The following is a 22,400-nucleotide window of genomic DNA, read 5'->3' as shown; positions in this document are numbered from 1 at the left end:
GGGGGGGGGGGGGGGGGGGGGGGGGGGGGGGGGGGGGGGGGGGGGGCACCTGAAGGCCTTCGCACAACAGGTGAGGCAGCAGCCTATCTGCGAAGCTGCTCCTGATTAAGGATGGAAACCCGAGGTCAACAGCCAAAACGTTTAACAAGTAGTATAAATAACAGCGAAATAAAACGCCACCACAGAAAAGGTTCAATTAACTTGAGAAGGCAGGAAAGACAGGCAAAACAGCTAGCAAGATGACAGATTTCATCTGACCAGAGCAAAGTCACATTAAATGTGAACGGTCTGAGGACACCAATTATAAGTTTGTTTTAAAAAAAGTAAGACCCAATTATATGTTATTTATAGACTCTCACTTTTACTAGACACGGCACAGCTAGGTTGAAAGCCGAAGACATTAACCAGAGGAAAGCCGAATAGTTATACTAACATCAAAAGTATAACTAACATCAAAATAATAATAGTGTACTAACATCAAAAGTGGGTGTCCCCCCGTGATAAGAGGGTCACTTCTCTGAAACACAACAATCCTGTGGATACATCTAAATGCGTCCACATCGAAACACAGGAAACAAAGCCGATGGGACCACAGGAAACACAGAAGAATCCACAACCGTAGCTGGAGAAGCCCACTCCTCTCATAGAGCAACCTAACTGACGTTTCCAGGACATTCTACCCAAGACGGCAGGATGCGCCTGTACTTCAAAGGCACACGGAAGGACAAACCACAGTCCAGGTCACAACACAAATGGGAACAAATGTGAAAGAAATCACACAAAGTTATGGTCTCAGCACATAGCGGAATTACTAGTAATCAGTAATAGAGATGACCCAGGACATCCCAATACTTAGAAACTAAGCAGCATGTTTCTAATAACACAAAGTTTCAGAGGATATCAAAAATTAGTTTAAACTGAAAAAAACCAACAACCCTGTAACACACTTGTGAGATGTAACAAAAGCAGTGTGAAATTTACAGTAAATACTTACATTTAAAAACAAAAAGGGTCTCAAGTCTGTAATCTAAGCTTCCACTTTAAGAAACCAGTAAAAGAGCAAATTAAACCCCAAATAAGCAGAAAGAAGGGAATATAGATAAATGTATAATGTATAAATTAATGACACTGAAAACAGATAAACAATGGGCAGGGGGGAGCAATCAAACCAAGCTAGTTCTTTGAAAAGATCAATAAAACTGATGAATTCCCAACTGGACTAACCAAGCGGGGAGAAAAAGAAAGCCGACGTTGCAGCGCCAGGAAGTAAGTCAAGGCCGCCACCTCCAACACCCTTAGACGCGAGCGGGGTCAGAAGGGAACACTGTGAACCACACATCTGACAAGAGATCAAACAGACTTTCGTTCACTCATGGAAAATTTCATCTATGAAAAGCAGCTAAACTCTTCGTGAAAACTTTTCAACAAAGCCAACTCTAGGTTAGGTTTGTTTCACCGGTAAGTTCTAACAAAGCTTGAGGGAAGAAAGAGGAATTCCCCACTTCTGAAAACCAGCCAGGAAACACGGGCACACGGTGAGAGGGAGGCCAGCTCACTCTGCTCCCAAAAGCAGACAAAACCAGTAGAGGAGAGCACCGCCCCCTCAGACCCTACAGACACACAGACACAGGGAAAGGAGGACGCGGAGCTGCTGAACACTGACAAAGCCCCTAAGCGAGCCCACCACGTTCAGACTAAGGAAGGAAACAATGTGGTCATTTCAATGCATACACCAGAGGCACCTGGCAAAAATTCAACGTCCACTAAGGATAAAACTCAGGAATAGAAGAGAACACTCTCAACGAACTTACAAAATTGTGAGATCATGACCTGAGCCAAAATCAAGAGGAAGACGCTTAAAGACTGAACCTCCCAGGTGCCCCAGAACACTCTCAACTTAGTTAAGAGCATTCATAAAGAACCCGCAGCCGGTGCTTCGCTTAGTGGTAAAAGAGAGCACGCTTTCTCCGCGACGGCCTGAGGGATTGGGCAGAGTAGGCACTGACCACAAGGAGGCGGCAAGAGGGACAGGGTGGTCCCAACTCGTGATTTTGGCAGGAGACACACGTGTTTGTCACAGTCTGAAAAACTGTATGCCACCAAAAGTAAACTTTACTACATATAAATTAAAACAAAGAGAGACAAAAACTGCCTGTCCCTGAAGATTATAAACTGATAAAATACGCACGGGAGGACCGACGATGATCGAGGTGTTAAGAGGATTTCCCCCCTCATTTTCCGAATTCTGTAATGTGGCCAGATTGTACTTCTACTTTAACAGGAAAGACGTATTACCTTCCCGATCTAGACTCCGAGTGAAATAGTGCCCCGTAAGAACCCTGGTAGAGCGACACAACCGTACGAGCCGACACAGGGGCAGAGGGACACCTGCGCGGAGGTGCGCACGCTCCCCAGGAAGCTCTCGGGCTTTGCGGAGACCCTGGCACCCCGTCCTCTACCCCTTCTGTGAGGGAGGGCATTTGCTGCTGGGCGGCCTCTAGTCCTGACTTCCCGTTTAAAGACAGTGCGCAGAGGGGTTTCTAGAAACAGTCTTCATTCCAGGGTCACCCATCTCTCTCAGGGCAAATACTAAAACCAATAGGATATTTACACTTAGGAAGCAAGACAGGTGTCTGTAGTTGCAGTATGTAATGGGCACACAGAGAGGAGTCTCATCTGATTTGACAAGTCAGAGCCCCACTTAAGTCCCTGGTCACGCACACACAAGACAAGGACAAGAACGGACACAACCTATCCTCTCCCCGGGGTCGGGAGAAATCACCTCTCCACAAGTAAGTGCTAGAGAAGAGATTTCCACAAAGAACACAGGGATTTACCTCGCTTTCTTCTTAGCGGAAGACAGCAGTTTGATGGACTGAAGGAGAAGGAATGAGAGCCGAGATTCAAATATGCTGAGGAGCTTGATCACTTCTTCCCGACTGAGTCCGGGCGAGGAGTCCGCAGCCGGGGCGCCCTCTTCGCTCTTCGGCTACAAACGGCAGAAAGTTACTTCGCCGAAGCTACGGGGCAGGTACAGCCCCCCACTCAGGTGACGGGGCTGCAGAGATGCCCACCCAGTCAACGTTTTAGGCAAACACACAACAACGGAAAGGAAGTCTGCGGTCACTCTCCCCCCAGGGCAGCCTGTTGGTGGCAGAGGCGGACGAGCCCCTCATCCTGGACATCGGCTGACGACTAAAAGCCGAGAAAAACGTCTCACGCCTAACGGGCACTTGGGTCGACATCAACCCTGAATGGAACCTCCTACTTTCCAACAGTGCACCTGACAGAGCCGAGGCGAACGGGCACCCCCCGGGGTTTGCCAGGGCGGCCTGGGACGGGGACTCGGGGACCTCTTGGCCACGGCAGACAGTAGCGTGAATGCTGGAGGGCCAGGCTGACCAGAGCAGCTTTCCAAGGAGCCTGCGTAAGCCACTCATCACTCAACTGCTTCCCGGAAGTTTAACGGGAACCGTGAAAGAGCTACGTGCCTCCTTCTTCCTTAACAGCAGACAGAACGGGGCGCCCCAGCAGCTCAGTCGGTTAAGTGTTGGACACCTGACTTCGGCTCGCATGATCTCACGGTTCAGGAGTTCGAGCACCACCATTGGGATGCTCTGGGTTCTCTTTCTCCCTGCCCCTCCCGCACTTACTCTCACTCTCACAATAAACTTTAATTTTTTTTTTTTTTGAGAGACAGAGAGAGACAGTATGAGTAGGGGAGGGTCAGAGAGAGAGGGAGATGCATAATCTGAAGCAGGCTCCAGGCTCTGAGCTGTCAGCAAAGAGCTTGATGCGGGGCTTGAACCCATGAACTGGGAGATCATGACCTGAGCTGAAGCCAGATGCTTAACCAACTGAGCCACCCAGGTGCCCCTCAAAATAAACTTTAACAACAACAATAACAACAAAAACAAACCCGGTAACTTCCTTTAAAAAAAAAAAAAGACAAAACCAGAACAATGACAAAAAAGACACAACCACCACCACCACCACCCAGAAAAGGAAAACACAACAGAGATGTTAGACGATCAGAGCCTTACTCAGGTCTATGTGGTTAGAGAAACAAATGTTTAATATAAAAGCTATAGTTCCAACTTAAAACAGTTCAATAATTCCACCAAGAAAATATAATACATCGCTGTTCATGTGATTTTACGCAAGGCACATGCACGTGTGTGTCTGCATAAACATAAACACACACAACACCCCCCCCGCCCCCGCCCGCCCCTATACACGTCCCCGTTTAGCTGCAGACACACACAAACCGAAGACGATTAGTTCTCCATTCACCTGGTCAAACTCCTCGGCCAGCTCCTTTCTGATGAGCTGGAAGGCGTGTTTGGCTCTCACCATTATGTCCAGAGCCCCCGACAGGGTTTTCAGTTTGCCGACACTGCTGTTCTGACCTAGAGTGCGAGGCACAGAGCGACCGTTCCTTTAACTATCACTCGAGAAACCATTCCAAGGCCAGTGCATCAGTGAGCACCGATTTTCAAATGCTGTAAAGGTAGCTCGTGAGAATCTCAACAGATTTTCTAAAATCCAACTTCTGGTAAGTATCCCGGGACAAAGCAAAAATAACGGCCGCCCTGCTGCAGCGCTTGGTCCTGCCAGGGTGGTGGCCCGGCCCGCCCGGAGACGACCTGAGCGTCCGGGCAAAGACACCAGCTGGGAGCAAGCGCTTATGCTGCTTTTCTTGGGAACTCAACTTTTAAAGGAAAATTAACCACACTTATCTCAGCAACTTTGTTCCCAGTGTCTCCTTTTTATGAAAATGCTGCCTGCTCTCTTGAAGGAATTCAAACACGGCAGAAAACGGGAAGATGTAAATGAAGAAAGGACACCCAAAACGCACCCCGAAATTAATCCTGCCGCCTAGTACACACTGGCAAGAAGTCTACAGGAGTACTTTCAGTAAACAGTATTAAAAAAATGTTTTTAATGTTTATTCATTTTTGAGAGACAGAGCATGAGTGGGGGAGGGTCAGAGAGAGAGGGAGACACAGAATCAGAAGCAGGCTCCAGGCTCTGAGCTGTCGGTGCAGAGCCTGATGCGGGGCTTGAACCCACGAACCATGAGATCATGACCTGAGCGGAAGTCAGAAGCTCAACAGACAGAGCCACCCAGGCGCCCCTAAGCAGTATTTTTAGAAATAGCTTTGAATAGGCCACACATTTGCAGATGTACCAAGTCCAAATCTGTGCCCAGGGAGAGCCTCCCTCCCGGCTGCCCATGCCCGGTCCCGAGCCAGCACTGGACTCGGTTGTGCGCCCTTCCGGGGACACTGTGCTGGAAGAGTCCTCCCCGCAGCGAAGGAGTACATTTGTTTTAATTTTATAGAAGAAAACACCCAAGAAATAAAACCAAATGAGCAGCCATACTTCTAAGAAATGCTAGTCTGTTTACCGCACAAGAGCCAGGCCTCCAAGGACCCCTGTGTGCACGGGAGCAGGTGGGCGCTGAGGAAGAGACGCAGGAAAACACCCCGGGGGCAGCGGCTGGCTCCCCGCCGTGGCTGAGCCCACACTCGTCCGGACCTCCCTTCCCAGGGGCCTGCAGTTGTGGTGCCCGTGCCCACGGCCGCGTGAGCCCTGTTCTCCCTAGGCTGTCCGTGAGGACTTAATCTCGATGGTCTCAACGGACGGACTTGTCCCATTTTCTCAAATAAGCGAGCGTGGACTATATTTCAATGTTTCTATGAAATAAATAGGTCCCTGAATGTAATCTAATCCATTTCCTAAGCTTCAGAAAGGGCAGAGACTTCTCCGGGCCTCCCCAAAGTCGCTGACTATGGGCGAATTAACACAAGAACACACTGTCCACGAGCAGGAAGGCGTCCGGGCCTGCCCCACCCCGCGCCCCGCGCTCACCGGCCATCTGGAACTCCGCGAGCGCCACTCTCTCCAGCTGCACGCGCAGCAGCTCGCAGGGGGCACCCCTCAGAAGCTGGAAGAGCTTGCCGGCCTTGCTGTAATGAAGCTCCGCCAGCACCCGGTGCTGCTTCCGGAGATGCTCGTCACCGACCTGGGGGCAGCGGTGAGACAGCAAGTCCTGACGCTGGGGTCTGACAGGACCGCTTAACTACGTCTCTGACTGGATCGCTACACGTCCTTTAGTGTTGTTTTTCTAGAAGTCTTCAACAGGGTTAGCTCTTACATTTAGGTGTTTAATCCACTTTTGGTTAATTTTTGTATATGATGCGAGGGAGGAGTCCCAGTTCATTCTCCTGCACGGGACATCCAGCTGGCCTGGCGCCGTGCGTGGAAAAGAAAATTCTTTCCCCACGGCGTGGTCTTGGACCGCTAAGGCTTGCTTCTGCCTTGGGGATATTGGGCCACCCGAACTCTGGTGAGGACCCCCCAGGACAAGGACCAGAGAGTCCAGGGGCAGCGTAAGGCAAAAAGAAATCCTCGGTGGTTAAGCTGGACCTCGGAGGACGGACAATATTCTCAGGATGAGGGCACCCAGAAGGTCGCCTCTACCCAAGGGCCCGCCAGATAAATGACCCTGGTCCTGAGCTAGAAAGAAAGAAAAGGAAGAAAGAAAACCCAGGACAGCGGTCACCCTGGGTGCATACGGACAGATGGGGTCTAATTTGGCAAACTAACACCCACTCACTTTATAGTCCAGAAAAAAATACACCGCAGGCGAGAGAGGAAAAATTACCTGCACCCCGAAGTTTTTTAAAGCAGCTAACAGAGTAGACGGCCCACATCCCGAGGTGGAAGAGCAACACCCAGAGCCCTTCCCGGCGGACTCGGCACTGAGGCTGGAGGGGCAGTACCTGGTTCCTCAGACAGCTGTGGTACATGGACGCCAGCCTGTGATGGATGGCGGCCGCGCGATACTGGCACAGAGGCTGGCGAGCGGACACGGAGTCCACGTCACAGTGTTTCAGGGACTTCATCATCGCCTCACTCACTTCTTTCTCAATCTGTTTTTTTTTTAAAGGGGGAGAAGAAAAAAACGACAAGCCTATAATCTTAAGTATTTAAATACTGCTTGTTAAGGAAAATATGCTCAATAAGCCACTAAAGGCTTAACGCTGAAGCCTTCCTCCACGGCCAGCACACATTACCTGCTCCTGAGCTTTTCTAGACAACGGAGCGTAATCCTGCTGCAGCGTCGCCATGGTGAAATACGTCGTGGACAGTTCCCAATTCACTGAATCCCAAACAGCTGGGTGGATGTCTCGCGTTCCCAGGGACCTTAGCGCTTTCAGATAGTAATCCACAGCCTGTGAGGAGGGAAAGACGGTCCTCACGCAGTTTAAATCTGTGCCAACAGCATATTAAAATCAAACACCCTTCAAAATCACCCAGATGTTGATTTGATTTGGGGACAATTTATAGAAGGGCAATATTACGAAAGGAAAACATGATCTATGAAACTGTTTCAAGGAAGAAAAGCTACTTAAAGTGGCTGGCCACACGCCCCCCACATTTCCATGGCAAGTCCATCATAAGGCTTAGTGCTTTCTGATATGCATGAGGATGCATTTTCTTCCTTTGGTTTTTCTTTTTTATAATTTTTTTTTAAAGTTTATTTATTTCTCAGAGGAAGAGAGAGAGAAAGAGAGAGAGAGACAGTATGAGTGGGGGAGAGGCAGAAAGGGAGACACAGAATCCGAAGCAGACTCCAGGCTCTGAGCTGCCAGCACTGAGCCCGATGTGGGGCTCCAACTCCCAAACCAAGAGATCAGAACCCCAGCTGAAGTTGGGATGCTCAACCAACTGAGCCACCCAGGTGCCCATGGTTTTTCTCCTTCTTAAATGAAAATTCGTTTGTATAACTAGTAAACTAGAAAAAAATAACTAGACGAGTCCATCGATGCTGATCCAACCGGAAAAAGAAGTATCCCCCCCCCACTCCCTCACCGCCTGAAAGGTATGGTCATTACATTTAAGCAAATAAAAATCACATTTTAATTCCATCACCCAGCAATAATTTCTACATTTCTTGTAACTATCAACCTTTATCTGTGCATCTGTAAAATGGAAGAAAAACTGAAACAAGGTCACTTGCACTTGACAACGCCCCGTGAACTTCACTAGCGGCCCCGAGGGCTCTGAAGCACCTGCTACAGGAACCACCCCGTCCTTCCCCTCCCCTACACTGGAGGTTCCCACACGCCCCAAAATATGGGTAACTTAATAGACAAAAGAAACTCAATTTTTTTATCTCATAAAAATTTAAAATGTGAAATTTCTTGTATTTTAACCACTTTTTTTTTTTAACGTGTATCAATTTTTTGTTCAAGATCATTTGCCTTTTTTCCCCCCTATTGGGGCAGTTTTTTATTTTATCCTTGAAGCACCAGAACCAACGTGGGGCTTGAGCTCACAGCCCCGACACCAAGAGCTAGCTGTGTGCTTCACCGCCTCGGCCAGCCAGGCACCCCTACTTCCAACGGTTCTTCACTCTTCTTCACGTACAAAGGATCTGCTGTCATGTTTCCGCTAGGCTGAGGTGTGCTTTCCAACCTTGCGTCCTGTTAGGCACTTAAAAACCATTCCTTCCACACACTCACACGTGTCCCTTCCTGCTGATTGCGTCGCGGCTCGGCACGCGGGCTCTCCCTCCGTCTCCTCCTGGCACCTCCCGTTTCCCGAGCCGCCAGCCTGTCCCCCGCCCGCCACCTGAGGCCTTCTCGGGTTACGCCAACACGACCCACGGGTCACCTCGCAACACGCCCGCTCCGACACGGCTTCTCGGCGTTCCGGGCCGGCCTCTGAGTGTCCTCCTAAGTCCGCACGCGCCGCCACCACGGCTCTCAGCCTTACGGGACTTGCCTGGAGCCGGGGCAGCGGCGAGTGCGGATCCGCTGGAAGAGGCTGCGGCGGCGCGTGAGCACGTTACCTTGTTATAATACAAGCCCTCCTCCGGCGAGAACTCCCGCTTGAACTCGTCGCCGGCGCCGCAGTGCGCCTGCGCGCAGATCCGCATGAGCCTCCCCGTGTTGCACAGCAGAAGCGCCGCGTTGGTAGCGTCGTCGATGGACTCGAAGTTGTGAATTCCTTTTTCAAAACATGAAAAGCTTTTTTTCCACAGCTGTTGCTCCGCAGTAGACACGCTCTTGCTCACTTCACACAAAAAGGAAAGAAAGCAGATGTCAGTGTAAACCCGGGTGTCCCAGGGAAGGAGGAGGGGAGGAGGGGACGTGACGGCCAAGGAAGCGGCCATGTGGGGTCACCGCAGTGAAGTGCTGTCATCGTCCCCACTCGCCTCAAATTCACAGTGAGGCCCTACAAGCATCGTGACTATATTGGGAGACGGGGCCTTTCAAGAGGCAAGTTCAGTTCAAGGAGGAGAGGATGGGCCCTAGGCCAACATGACTGGGGGTCCTCGAAGAGACACGAGGGCTTGCAAGGAGAGAAGTCCAGCTAGGGACACGGAGAGAAGGCGGCCATCTCCAAGCCCAGAGAGTAGCCTCAGAAAAACCCAACCTTGCTGGCACCTCGATAATGAACTTCCAGCTTCCAGCTTGTGAGAAATACAGTTTCTGCTGTTTAGGCCACCCACTCTGGGTTATTCTGTTACGGCAGGCTGCGCAGACTCATACAATACGCAAACGTGGCCCTCTTTCACTATTAACTAATACTCAAACAAGCCAGTAAAATCATCTAGGAAAGCACTGTCTTATAGATTCAAAGCACATGGTCCATGGAATCGGAAGAGGCGGAATCTGCGTGTCTCCTGGGTTTCGGACTACTGCGCTTCACCGACTTCACCAACTTCTTCCTCCAGATGCGCCTTAATCGCACAGGTTCTGGGGTGTCTGGGTGGCTCAGTTGGTTAAGCTTCTGGCTTTGCCTCAGGTGGTGATCTCATGGTTTGTGAGTTCGAGACTCATACTGGGCTCTGTGCTGGCAGCTCAGAACCCGGAGCCTGCTTCAGGTTCTGTGTCTCCCCCTCTCTCTGCCCCCGCACAATCATACTCTGTCTCCGTCTCACAGTAATTAATAAAAACCTTAAAAGTTTTTTAAAAAGCACAGGTTCTTCTTTCTCAATAAAAAAATATACATATGTGGTGTGGAGTGGCTCGATCAGTTAAGTGTCCAACTATTTTTTTTAATGTTTACCTTCTCATTGAGAGACAAAGACAAAGCGAGCAGGGGAGGGGCAGAGAGAGAGAGGGAGACAGAACCCCAGACAGGCTCCAGGCTCCGAGCTGTCAGCCCAGAGCCCAATGCGGGGCTTGAATCCACAGACTGTGGGATAATGACCTGAGCTGAAGTCAGACACTCAACTGACTGAGCCCCCCGGGCACCCCAAGTGTCCGACTGGTTAATTTCAGTTCCGGTCATGATCTCACGGCTCGTGGGATGAGCCCCGTGTCGGGCTCTGTGGGGAGCTTGAGTAGGATTCTCCTTCCCTTTCTCTTTGCCCCTCTCCCTGCTTGCTCTTTCTCAAAAGAAATAAAATTTGAAAAATATATAATAACTCTTTCTTTTTAATTTTTTAAAGTTTTTTTTGAAAGCACAAGTAGGGGGAGGGACAGTGAGAGGGAAGCCCAAGCAGGTTCTGTGCTAACAGTGACGCAGGGCTCTGTCTCACAAACCAGGAGATCACGACCTGACCCGAAATCGAGCTGGGACGCTTAACCTGCTGGGCCACCCAAACATCTCAGTAACTGAACATTTTGAAAGCACGGACTCTCTATATCCCGAGTGCCACGGTCCACACGCGCACACACACACACTTAAAGATCACCTGTCGTCCTCATTTCCCCCAGCCCTCCGCCTCCTCGCACTGGTCCAATCTTCACATTTCCATCCTTCTCACGGCTCCAACTGCTCCCCCTCCCCCCATCATTTAGGCGATTTCCCGACCTACATCTTGCTAACCCAAACAGCCCTAAGACCAGGTTTCCCACCAACAACTGAGCTAGACCTTCCGCTCACACGGCCCCTGGGATCTCAAGCCTGACACGGGCCAGCCGAACCCACTCCCCTCGGCCTGAGTCACACGAGGCCACGCGCCCTTACCCCCACCCTCCACAGGGCCGTGCATCCCTGGCTCCTTGTCAAGGCTGCCTACTCAGTGGGGCCAGCACCCCTACCTGCCCGCGGACACCCTATCACGTACCCATCTGCTCAAACCACACCTTCTTCCCCAAAAGCCCTCCAAGAACCCCAAACCTTCAGTGAAGCTCTCTCCCCACTCTTCCAGCCTGCATCTGTGCTTCTGGCATTTTCCATAGATTTACCTTTCTATCTGGCTTCCTGACGTGAATGAAAGAGAACTAGGTATCCGTCAGCTGCATATCCAACAGAGAGCCTTGCGCAGGCTGACTGTGCCCCTCACTTCTGAACTGATCAGGGGAAGGCAGGAGGACCCTGAAATGAGGCCTCTCAAAGGGCAACATCTTGTTTATTTCTCGAGGACTTAAAAATTCAAGGTTCTTTGACAGAGCGCTCCTCGATGCATAAACCCATCGGCCAGGATCTGCGCGCACACCAGGACCCCGCGGGATCTTCCGACAGAAGGGGGGCTGCGGAGACACTCACCCGCGCGCTCGCTCTGCAGGGCGGCGGCCTGGTTCATGTAGAACACGCCGATCTCATTTCTGATGTTACCCATCCTCTTCAACACCTGTACATAGTGTTCCGGGTTCTGGCTTTTTAAGTCACTGAACTGCAAGATCTCGTTAGCAGCTTCGTAACACTTGCAGCTGACGGACAGCTGGCTCTCTAGGTCTGTGGACAAGTCAGTTGCCCACGCAAATCCTTAAAAAAAAAAAAATTATGAATCACATGAGCCCTTCTTCCTTAGGACCTATGTAAACGTCATAGTTTTAAGACCATAAAATAAGTCCAATATAGTATAAACCTAAGATTCAAACAATGCAACTGAAATTTTAGCGATCCTTCAACTTATTTAGAAAACTACATTTTCCTGGACTACTACTGTTTGAATGAAGAAATTCTTTTCCTGATAAAAATACCAAAAATGTCCCATGACCTGGATTTTACCAAGTCCACCTGCTTATTGGTACAGGCCTCCAGCTGTTCACAGATACTCAGTAAATCTTTTCTTCTTTTTAATCAACAGGAACAGTTCTTGAAATAAAGCTCTGGTTGCTAGCAGAGGCTGCTCAGGCACACCACGGCCTGCAGTGGGAGCTGAACTCCCTGGCGGCCGCTAGCTGAGCGCACCAGGTGGCGGGGCTGGGGCGGACGGAGGCGCAGAGCCGGGGACCCGAGGGAGGGAAAGGGCGCCCGGCCGCCGGCCACACTGCCGCAGAGGAGAGGACGTCCCTGTCACAAGAAGTGTTTTAAGTGAACCTAATTTGATGGGAGTGCTAAGAACACACTACAGATTCCTCACTGTGTCTATGAAAATAAAATCATGAGAAACGCAGAAGGAAAAGGGGAAGAAACAGGGCAGGGGAAAAAAGAAAGAACTACCGCATTTCTCACCGATGTACCTCTCTAGATATTAAATGTCCAGAAGTTTTGGAGAGATGGACTAAAAAATTATAAACCTCTTCAGAGCAAAAGCAGCCTGTTCCGGGGCACGTTACAAAGACAGATCTGCGTGCGCACCCGCTGCCCTGACCGCAGCATGAGGACGACCGGCCCGGCACAGGCAGGGGTCGCCCCGTGTTCCAATCTGACAGCCCCAGAACCAAGGAGTACATTCGCTATGCTAGTCGGCTTTGAACTAAGTTAAAAAAAATGATGCCTGTAGCTGAGCCCCCAGAAATCATTCAGAAGGTAGCTCATTCACTTCTACCGACCGCTGATGCCTTTTCAAAAGAAACTCACAGCCTGCTTAGCGGACTACACGGTTCCTAGAGACCTCGGTGGAAAGAGCAGAGCAACAAGTCACACACCTGGCTCCGAGCTCAGGTTACCGTGCTTTCACCATTTCTAATTTTGCAACTAGAACGATTTCAAAACCATTTTACACACAGACATGCCCGATTTTAAAATGTTTTAAATTTTAAAATTCAGAGAGCAATGCAACAGAACTGCAACATCTAAACGCTAACACTTCTTTCTGCCACTTTCCCGGGCACGCCCCGGTCAGCTGAGCGGGACCGACGGGCCAGGGCAGGCCGCGGGCCCGGCCGGCGCACCTTGACAAGGGGACTCCCTGTGGAGGCTGTGCAGGATCTCCTGATCCTCCTTCGTTTGGTAGTAAAACTCTTCCAGATGCGCCGCCCTGTTGTTCGCGTTCTGGGCCAGCATGAGCTGGATGTCCCCGCACAGCGTCAAGTACTGCGAGAGAAACAGCAGCACTTCCGAGAGCATGTTGGTGCAGAGGCAGCAGTAGGTGTCTAGGCCAAGGAGGCGGGAGAGAGGAGACACACGGGCGTATTAGAAGTTACCGGGGGCGCCTGGGGGCCCAGTCGTTGAGCGTCCGACTTCGGCTCAGGTCATGATCTCACAGCTCGAGTTCGAGCCCCGTGTCGGGCTCTGTGCCGACAGCTCGGAGCCTGGAGCTGCTTCAGATTCTGCCTCCCCCCCCTCCCACTCGCAATCTCTCTCTCTCAAAAATAAATGAAAAAACATTAAATTAAAAAAAATTAGTATAATGAATATTAAGAAAGCCTGCTGCTAGCTGAAAGCTCTGTACCACCGTATCCAAGTTTATCTTACACATCACATATGGCTTCCTAGATTTCAAAAGGAAGAGATAATCAGAGCAGAAAGTAAAGTACTAAATAACACACTCAAGAATAGAAATTTATTTTGAAACTAAATTCACAACAGAAACAGGAGTGAAACTACATTGTGATTCAGATGCCTTTTCTGCCTCCCCGTCCAATGCCTATGAAGCATATTAATTTACAGCGACTCACCGTGGCTCTGCAAAGCTAACTTAATGTACCGTAACGCTCTTCCGTATTTCTGAAGACTCATGGCAGCATCAGACAAAACATAATAGGCCTTTGATGACTTGAGAATCAGCTGGAGTTTCATTTTATGTTGCCAAGAACCAGGGATCATTCCAGATTGACTGGAATAATTACCCTTCTGAAGGGAGCCCACTAGGAAAGGAGAGGGGGAGAAAAGGAAACACATTTTATTTGAATGTAAAGTCTTCCCATAAAAAAAAGTCATTTGTTTCTTGACAGAAAACGGTCCCGGCTTAGGAACTGTGGCCACAACGAGACTGGTTAATACTGTGCTTTACTAAGTAAAACGGCAGGGCTTCCGTGGACCCTCACGGGGTTTCGGAGGGCTTTCTGCTCCCCGCAGGCGTCAACTCTGTCATTCTCCGTCGGGGTCACGTGTAACTAAACTCACAACCGGCGCGTCCTTTCTCCAGGCCACATGCCGACTGGCCAGAAAGTGCGCCTTTCACAAACCAGCTTTCATTATAGTGGAACCCTGTTCGAGAACACAGGTCTGGGTTCTCCCCACACACTAGGTCCTGTCCGGGAGTTTCAGCCACTTCCTAGGTGACATTTTTGTCTTCCTCCCCAGTACTCACACTGCTACCCATCAGCCAAAGTCAAGTTGCTGTTTCTTGCCTACACAGAGGCCTATTTTTTCTACACCCCCCCACCCCCGTGGACGATTTCCTCTACCAGGAACACTCTTTAAAGTCCAGCCCATCACTCTCTTCTTCATCTAAAAAATGGTCATTTTTGTGCCAAGCACTGTACCGGGCACCAGAAAGAGGGACACAAGGCTGCGCGGCCTCCATCCCTGAAGGCCGCGCAGAGCGGAGGTGGACACAGGCTGCTCACCGACCACCGCAAAATCTATCAGGTGCACGAACACAAACAAGAACAAAATGCTGCGTCCCTCCCAGTCTCTCGGCCTCCAGACTTCTTGTTTTTGATCAGCAACAAGTCTTTGAAAGCAATGAAGGTACAATCTCTATTATGGTTTTATTTATGCATGGATTTCCTCTGCTGCTGCTACTGTAGGCATTTGCTGCATCTGAGGTATTGTGAGACCACCACAGATGAAGACGACACACTTCTGCTCACAACTATACTGGTGTGCGTGCACAACTATGATGGAAGACAAGTGCTCAAGGACAAAATGGTAAGGAAATCAATTCTGACTGGAGACAGAGGGGAGCACAAAGATCTTGAGCATCAACAATTTTCAACAGCTGAGCTGGGGGGGAAGGAAGGAAGAAAAGCCATTTCAAAAAGAAAAAAAACAAACAAACCATAAAAAAGGCAGCGACGTCTCAAGTCCTGGTGTTCTCACTGCACAGGGGCTCAAGGCTGGCACCCAGCGAGCACCACATGAATGCTGGGAAGTAAATTTACTTCTCCACATATAATTTATGTTCATGAAGAAGAGAAGTCAGGGAAGCACTTGGTATTTCAAACAGACAGGCTTCCAAAACATATTTCAAATGAAACACACTTTTAAAAACTGCACACGTTTTTCGTGAAGTGACTTTCTCGTGAAGAGAAACCAACCAGACCCTGTGTAAGTGACCTTTCCAGTTTATTCAGGGCCACAAGGTAACAACAACCCACGATTTTAGGACGCTTATGTGCGCCGCTGCTCTAAGCACTTCATACATATTAATTCATTTGATCCACATAACCCCTTTAAAGTAGGCACACTGTCTCCATTTCGAGAGAAAACAAGGCTAAAGGAGTGAACTTGCCCTAGCACAGCCCCAGCCTGAGGCCAGGCGGTCTGGCTCCTGAGTCTGCTCTTAAACCCTCCGCTGCTTTGCCTGAAGCAGTCGTTTCTTAGGAGAACCGACCAGGCTGAAGCCATCAGCTCCCCTGCAGGGACTGGAAGGAACAGAACTTATTAGGAATATCTATAAAGGATCAGAATGACCCTTCGTTTTTTTTATAGTTTCAACGAAACGACATTTCCCCCCATCCTCCACTCACACGGCATCCTCTTCCTGAATTCCTTTCAACGAGTGGCCTGACAGAAGTCTGCCGCTGACCAGGCACTAGGACTCTCTTCCCAGAAAAGGGCTTATTAGCACATCAATTCAACTTACTTTTGTCCAAAAACAGGGCCATCTGCTTCTCCAGACCCTCAGGACCCCCCCTTGTGGATTCATCTTCATATTTTAATGGGATCGGGGTGTTGGGGTCAGCTGCAGGAAGGTCGCTTTCCTTTTTAATGCTGCTATCCACAGATTTTAACCCCTTTAAACAGGGAGAGACTGTTACTACACACGTAACTGAAGGTCAGCTAGGAACTAAACAGAAGGCCCTGAAAACATTTAAGAAAATTTATGTTTTGAAAATAGACTTTAAAAAACTATATTTTACTTGAAATTGTGGAGAAAAACTAATTTTCTGTTTATGCTTAAAGGGGAAAAATATTCACAGAAGATCATTCAGAGGAACATTTAGTCACCAACGATCTAGGGCCACGTACAGCATACCAAATACAAGGTCACTGAACAGTGACGACCGAATCAAGACGCACCTCCAGAACGTAGCTGAGCACAAGTCTGCAGCGCTCCTCCGTGTCATGGCAGACCGGAAACGTGCAACTGGGCTTCAGAGACAAACATGTCAAGTGATTAGCAGGCTGCCCCCAAGACGAAGCCCACAGCTCCTGGGAATTACTAAAACTCTACACACCAATAATTCTAAAATTTGCTTATGTGTTCAGCTTCATGAGGTAACCTTTCTTTATTAAAAAAACTTTTTCTTAACATTTATTTATGAGAGAGAGACAAGAGACAGATCATGAGCGGGGGAGGGGCAGAGAGAGAGGGAGGGACACACCAAATCAGAATCTCAGCTGTCAGCACAGAGCCTGACGCAGGGCTAGAACCCACGAACTGTGAGATCATGACCTGAGCTGAAGTCGGACGCTCAACCGACTGAGCCACCTGGGGGCCCCGGGAACGTACTGCTTTAAGTGCAGATTAAGCTGATAGAAGCATCAACAAAAATCTTGCTTGATGAAAAGATCTTCCAAAGTGTAAGTTACTTTCCATTCTTAAGTTTTCAAAATTCAATTATGACAAAGCAAGAAGGTGAGAAGGGTTTAGATAAATGTGCACCTGATCTAAGGGGGCGGTTTAGCCCTAATCAGCATGATACTTGGCTTCACACGGTGAACAGTATCCTCAGTTTCCAGGAAGTTAACAAGGATCACCAATCCTCTCGGATCATTTACGTGCTTACTTAGGAGCAGAACCAGTGAACAACTGACATCTACCAAGTGATACCATGTGTAAGGGTCTCCACGAGGCCTTCCATTTTTGGTGAATCCTGCAAGGCGGGAATGACTGTTGTCATGTCGCAGCGAGCTGAGATCTGTCCGAGGACACAGGAGGCTAACACGGAGGTGCGGGAGCCATACTGACTACTTCAAGTGGTACGTTTTATGGGGCAAGGCTCACGAAAGACGGGTTTATGTGAATACTAGGACTGTATTTCTTAACGGGGATAAAAATGGCAGTATATGTTACAAACCATCAACCAGCATACCACTACGTCTTTACTGATCATCCACTTGTCCCCATAAATCCCGGGTCTTTACAATGCAGTCATGCAAATAACTAAATTATTGAGTGCAAAAGTTCTGTTTATGATCAGAAAAACATTTTTTTCAATCCCACTGTGGGGTTCAAGCTGAGCGCGCCAAAACTCGGATGGGCGGGTAGTAACGTTTCCTGCAGTCATTTAACGAAACGTTTACGGAGCACTCAGTGTGTGTTCTAGACACGGGAGACATGACCATGTCCATACCTCAGGGGCTTCTGTTTAGTCAAAGGAAACAAACACAAACTTCAGGCACAGATTATCCCCACGAAAGCGAAAACCACAGCATGGTGTGACTCGAGTGGTCAGGGACAGTCTCCGAGAGGAGCGACATTCCCATCAAGATTTACGGCTGAGAAAAAGGCCAGCACGAAACCTTCGGGGATGCTCGGAGTGCAAGCAATGGCAGCTGCCTCCGACGGGCATGACCTTGATGAGCCTGAGGCAGAAAAAGGCAGGGCGCTAAGGTAAAGGAGAGGGCACGTGTAGGAAGGGTCAAAAAGACAGGCAATGTTTTATGGTGACAGCGAGGTCCTCCAAAAACCTCCTTGGATACAAAGTTTCCATCTGAAAGTTAAACTCGGAGCTCACACTAAGAGATGGTCTGTAAATATGACTGTGTTTCAGATCAGAGGATAGCCAGCGTCTTTTAAGGCTGACTTGGATCCGATCACAGGGTAGACTGGAAGGCAGTTATGATTCAGAAAATGGAAACTTCATTCTAATGTCTGGAGAAAGACGGAAGGTAGAAGAGCTCATGTAATCCACGTCACCAGAAACTGAAGGCGGGGGGGGGGGGCTGTTAGGGTCTATCTGACGTGGACCAGGACAGAGATACGTTAGCCTGGCTGGCGTGGCCCGGTCACTGAGAGAGTCCCGTCCTGTAGCCCTGGGACACGGGACCGGCTTCCTCACAAATGGACCGCCGAGACACCTTCTCCTATCTACTCTTAGTCTATATTCACCCAGCAATCTACACACTCAGTTTCCCAGCAACCCAGAAACTGTGAAGGAAGACCCCAGCGAGGAGGCATGACTACACGCTGGTCACTGCCTAAACGTGACTACGCGGATGGGGGATTTGCACACCGCCCACCACCGGCCTGCATGTGGACCGCTTCCGCTGGGGCAGTTACGAAACACGTTTTAGCGTTCGTACAACTAAGGATTACAAGTGTGACCCTGGGCCGTAAAGGGGCCACCGAAGCAATGCCACCTTTTGAGAGGCTAACTGTATTCAATTCACCACTGCTGGTTTTTCCAGTGATAACACTTTAACAAAAATGCTTACTCGGATTTGATGAATGGACTTGTATTTTTCTGGAACTGACAATTCTCCCACAGACTTAATAACAGCTACTGCTTTGTTATCATCGGACGGATCGGAACCGGCGCTGTAGGATCCGTTTTCATCGCTGTCTGGCATCTCTTCCTCCTCTTCACTGTAACTTTCATCAGAATTTTCATTTAAAGGGGATTCTGAACTTTCTTCCTTTTTAGGTTCATCTAATTGAAAAAGTTCTGAAAGCATGTAATTGGCTGAAGCAATAATCTTATAAAAAAAAAAGAAATACACGTGATTGGCATCAACACTGAGCATTCTAAAGCAGAATGAATGTTACTACTGTACTAACAAATTTTTGGAGGTCTGCAACAGGCTTTTTCCACACAAAACTGTTCCCTAGTCAAAGCTATCAGTACTCTGAAGGTTCTCCATAAAATCGTGTGGTTGGTGTTTCCTGAAATTATTCCATCCCTAGCCCGCTCTTAAAAAAGGTGGCCACTGGTGACAAAAGTTTTCACATGTAGAGTGTTAAAACTAAAATATTAGCAAGAGAACGCCCCATGTTAACTGAAAAACCAGAATTTCTCTTCATAAGCTAGGAGTTAATAAGGGTTTAATAAGCAACTAATATTTGTTATATGATCCTTGGTCCCGGGGAGGGGGGTTCCACTAGCCTAATGAAGAGTCCATCCTGACATCTCTTAAAATAAGTTTTTATGTATCACCGTTCTTTATTCCACTCTATTATCTGTTATTATCTAATTCTTGATCACGTTTAACAGCCTTAACACCATTTTCCAACTTTCACATAAACTATTCAATTTCCAAAAAACATCACCACCTCCATCAGCAATTAAATATTTGAGTCAGAAATTATTTTGCCATTTTTCTTAAAAAAAAGTTTTCTCACGGTTTAGTCTCTAGGATAAACTTATCTATTCAAACTGGATGTGGCCACAATTAAAATTAACTTGGATCTTAAAAAAAAGAAAAAACAACTGCATATGTGACATAACTTTTCTAATTTAAATGGGATACTAGCAATCCACCAAAAGGCAGTTGTCAGACTCCCAGCGGTGGGACCCTGTGGGCACATAACTGAGAGACTATTTTAAGAGATGCTTTGTATGTTTAAGGATGGAGTGTGAACCCAATTTACACAAAGTGATAACAAGGTCCATTTTTGTAAATGGTTCTTTTAAAAAATACTGTAAATGAGTTTTCCCTCCCTTCTGGAAGTGATAAGACAAAAGGAAAGAACAGCACTACTCGGTTAAAATTCCAGGAGTTCTAAATTTCTAGAGAACAGCACTATCTAAGAGAAATGTACTGGGAGCTGGCCACACCTGAAGTTTACATTTCTAGTGGCTAAATTATGAAAAGCAAAATTTGGTGAAATTAGTTTTAATGTATTTGTTCAATTACACAAAATATTACCATTTCAACAGGCAACGTGTACACACAACCTACAAAATTCACTGTGTGTTTTACCCAGAAATCCGTCTGACTCGGAGGCAGCACGTTTTAGGCGCCCAGCGCGCACGCGCAGTCTCCGGCTCCCAGAACGGGGCAGCCCCGGCTCTGCGCCAGGCGGCCTGGAGCGTCTTTAAAGAGCGTGTAAACGTGACCTTACCTGAGGGTGTCTGCTCTTGTCCAACAACTTGACACAATTAAGAAGCAACGTTCTAATCGTTCCGTAGTGTTTCTTATTTTGATTCTTCTTCATCATCATGTTGCAAGCAACCCTAAAAAACGTGTCGGTCAGTTTTACACCCCAATCCTCATTCTCTGCAGGACTCAGTATAAGCCTGCTCTCCTACCTTCCGACGGAGACACTGAGTTGGTTTGAACCACGGCATTTCCCCTACAAGCTGACCGTAGGAGAGTCTGTATACATAGACCCGTCCGTTGTCTCTTAAGCCACAAAAACTAAAAGGTACTTAGAGGACTGAAGCTGGACAGGGGGCCGCACACCTGAACACGTTAAGCACGCCTACTTCCCGCGCACTCACTTATACAAGAGGATCGCCACGGGCATGGTGAACGGGTTCTGGTACTTGTCTTCGGTCTCCTCGCAGAGCGTAGTGAGGTCGTAGAGCTTCACTATGTCGCTGCCGCTGGCTGAGAAGGAAAACCAAGCTCAGTCCGCCGGAGGCACTCAGGTCTACCCTTACGGCTCACCCGGGAATTAACTTACCTTTGAACAGCCAATAGGTATGGCCTTCTTTGGTACAGTTAGATTTCAGAAACGATAAAATATTCTGGGCAATGTCTTTTATGACCTTCGTAGAGAAGTTAGAGTTTTCCAAATTGGGAATCTCTTCTGTTTTTATCATTTCATACTTCTGTAGAACACAGAACATGTTTTCAGAGAAAACCTAGGCAGCGGCACTTCTCTGATTAAAAGGAACCAAATACATACATCCTGCAGTCAGAGACCTATGCAGCCTGGGAGAATCCCAGCCGCTGGTTTTCACTCTTTTCCTGCTCCGCAGTCCTGAAGGACTCGGACCCCCACCACCGCCCCGACAACGCCGTCGGCCGGCCCCGGAGCAGGTCCCACGGCGAGCCGCCGGTTTAGGCAGGACCCCATCGGTGTTCTGGCGGAGCAGCTCGGAGCATATGCTTCCTTCTGTTCCACCTGGTGCCTTTCACCCGGGAGGACGGCGGCTGAAGGCTGACCTCAGCCGGCAAGCTCCTCCCCGCGACAGGAAGCTCGCCTGGCCGTCCCCGCAGACGGAGGCCCCTCCCCGGAGCGACAGACCCCGCGCCTCCACAGAAACGAGACGGGGCGGGAGGCAGCAGCAGAGTGAAGGTGCATGGACGCTACCACCGTGACTTTTAAAGTATCTCTGTATTTTCTTCCTAGCTTCTCCTCTGTTCACACGTCCCCAAGTGCCTCTTCCCACATTTTACAAAGACTCCAAGTCCAAAGCAATTGGAAAATACGACCAAACAAGTCTCTTAAGGTTGGTTTTCATCCTTCTTGTTCGCCTAAAGCCCCAAGTCATAATTTCCTTCCTTAAACCCTCTTCTCCTGAATTTTACATAGGGCTATTTATTGGGCTCTCATTCCTTCTGAATCCCCCCTCCTCCATGATGAAGGTCAACAGCGTCCAGCAGAGGGCACCTCGAGCTCCCTCCAGCCCCGTCTTCTATACCGCCTGCAACTTCAAAATGCTCACGGACATTTCAATGCCTTCCTCAAACTACACCCATGATTGAAGACAGACCCTCTTCCTCGCCTAAACCAACTCAGTGTCCCAGCCCAGGCCAGGATACCACCACGACTGCGGCCCCCGAGTCCCGGGAGTCCCTCTAACGTGCACGCCTCCCCCTCCTGGCCCCGCCTCTCGGGTAACGGTACAGGGCTTGTCAGAATCATATACAAGCTTGCTTTCTTTGACAGACAGATACACAGATCCCACCTATCCGGGTACACCAGGGACCCAAGTGAGGTGTTAACAGGCCTCGGGGCTGGAGCACGATGGTGAAAGCACGGCCTCAGCAGGACACGGGTTCAGATACTGGCACCACCACTTCCTAGCGGTGTGGCCCTGAGCGACTCATCTGAGCTCCCCGATCCTCAGGTCTCCCTCTCCATCAAAAGGGCATAATGGTTTTCAAGCAGCTAAGAGCAAATGAGTAATGCAGGGAAT

General features: G+C 48.9%; 1 protein-coding gene across 4 annotated transcripts in view; it reads right to left on the bottom strand.

The window, feature by feature from the left end:
* Positions 1-22,400, bottom strand: part of EDRF1 (erythroid differentiation regulatory factor 1) — a 36,915-nt gene that overhangs the window by 3,751 nt on the left and 10,764 nt on the right. For 2 of the 4 annotated variants that reach the window (XM_029932767.1, XM_029932768.1), the window contains 15 exons: positions 20,939-21,086; positions 20,754-20,862; positions 20,375-20,486; positions 18,748-19,008; positions 16,387-16,458; positions 15,950-16,100; positions 13,815-14,003; positions 13,089-13,289; positions 11,515-11,733; positions 8,864-9,087; positions 7,083-7,241; positions 6,789-6,938; positions 5,875-6,028; positions 4,294-4,409; positions 2,838-2,989 (listed from right to left, as the gene is read on the bottom strand). In XM_029932767.1, the coding sequence (XP_029788627.1) occupies positions 2,838-2,989; positions 4,294-4,409; positions 5,875-6,028; positions 6,789-6,938; positions 7,083-7,241; positions 8,864-9,087; positions 11,515-11,733; positions 13,089-13,289; positions 13,815-14,003; positions 15,950-16,100; positions 16,387-16,458; positions 18,748-19,008; positions 20,375-20,486; positions 20,754-20,862; positions 20,939-21,086 (2,417 nt within the window). The remainder of the gene's footprint in view (positions 1-2,837; positions 2,990-4,293; positions 4,410-5,874; positions 6,029-6,788; positions 6,939-7,082; positions 7,242-8,863; positions 9,088-11,514; positions 11,734-13,088; positions 13,290-13,814; positions 14,004-15,949; positions 16,101-16,386; positions 16,459-18,747; positions 19,009-20,374; positions 20,487-20,753; positions 20,863-20,938; positions 21,087-22,400) is intronic. The other 2 variants (XR_003905802.1, XM_029932769.1) reach the window with 2 other exon arrangements.

The sequence above is a fragment of the Suricata suricatta genome, chromosome 2 (genome assembly GCF_006229205.1).
Source record: "Suricata suricatta isolate VVHF042 chromosome 2, meerkat_22Aug2017_6uvM2_HiC, whole genome shotgun sequence".
NCBI classification, from domain to species: domain Eukaryota; kingdom Metazoa; phylum Chordata; class Mammalia; order Carnivora; family Herpestidae; genus Suricata; species Suricata suricatta.
Note: the sequence above shows the minus strand (reverse complement) of the source record. Positions and strands in the feature narration are given on the sequence as shown.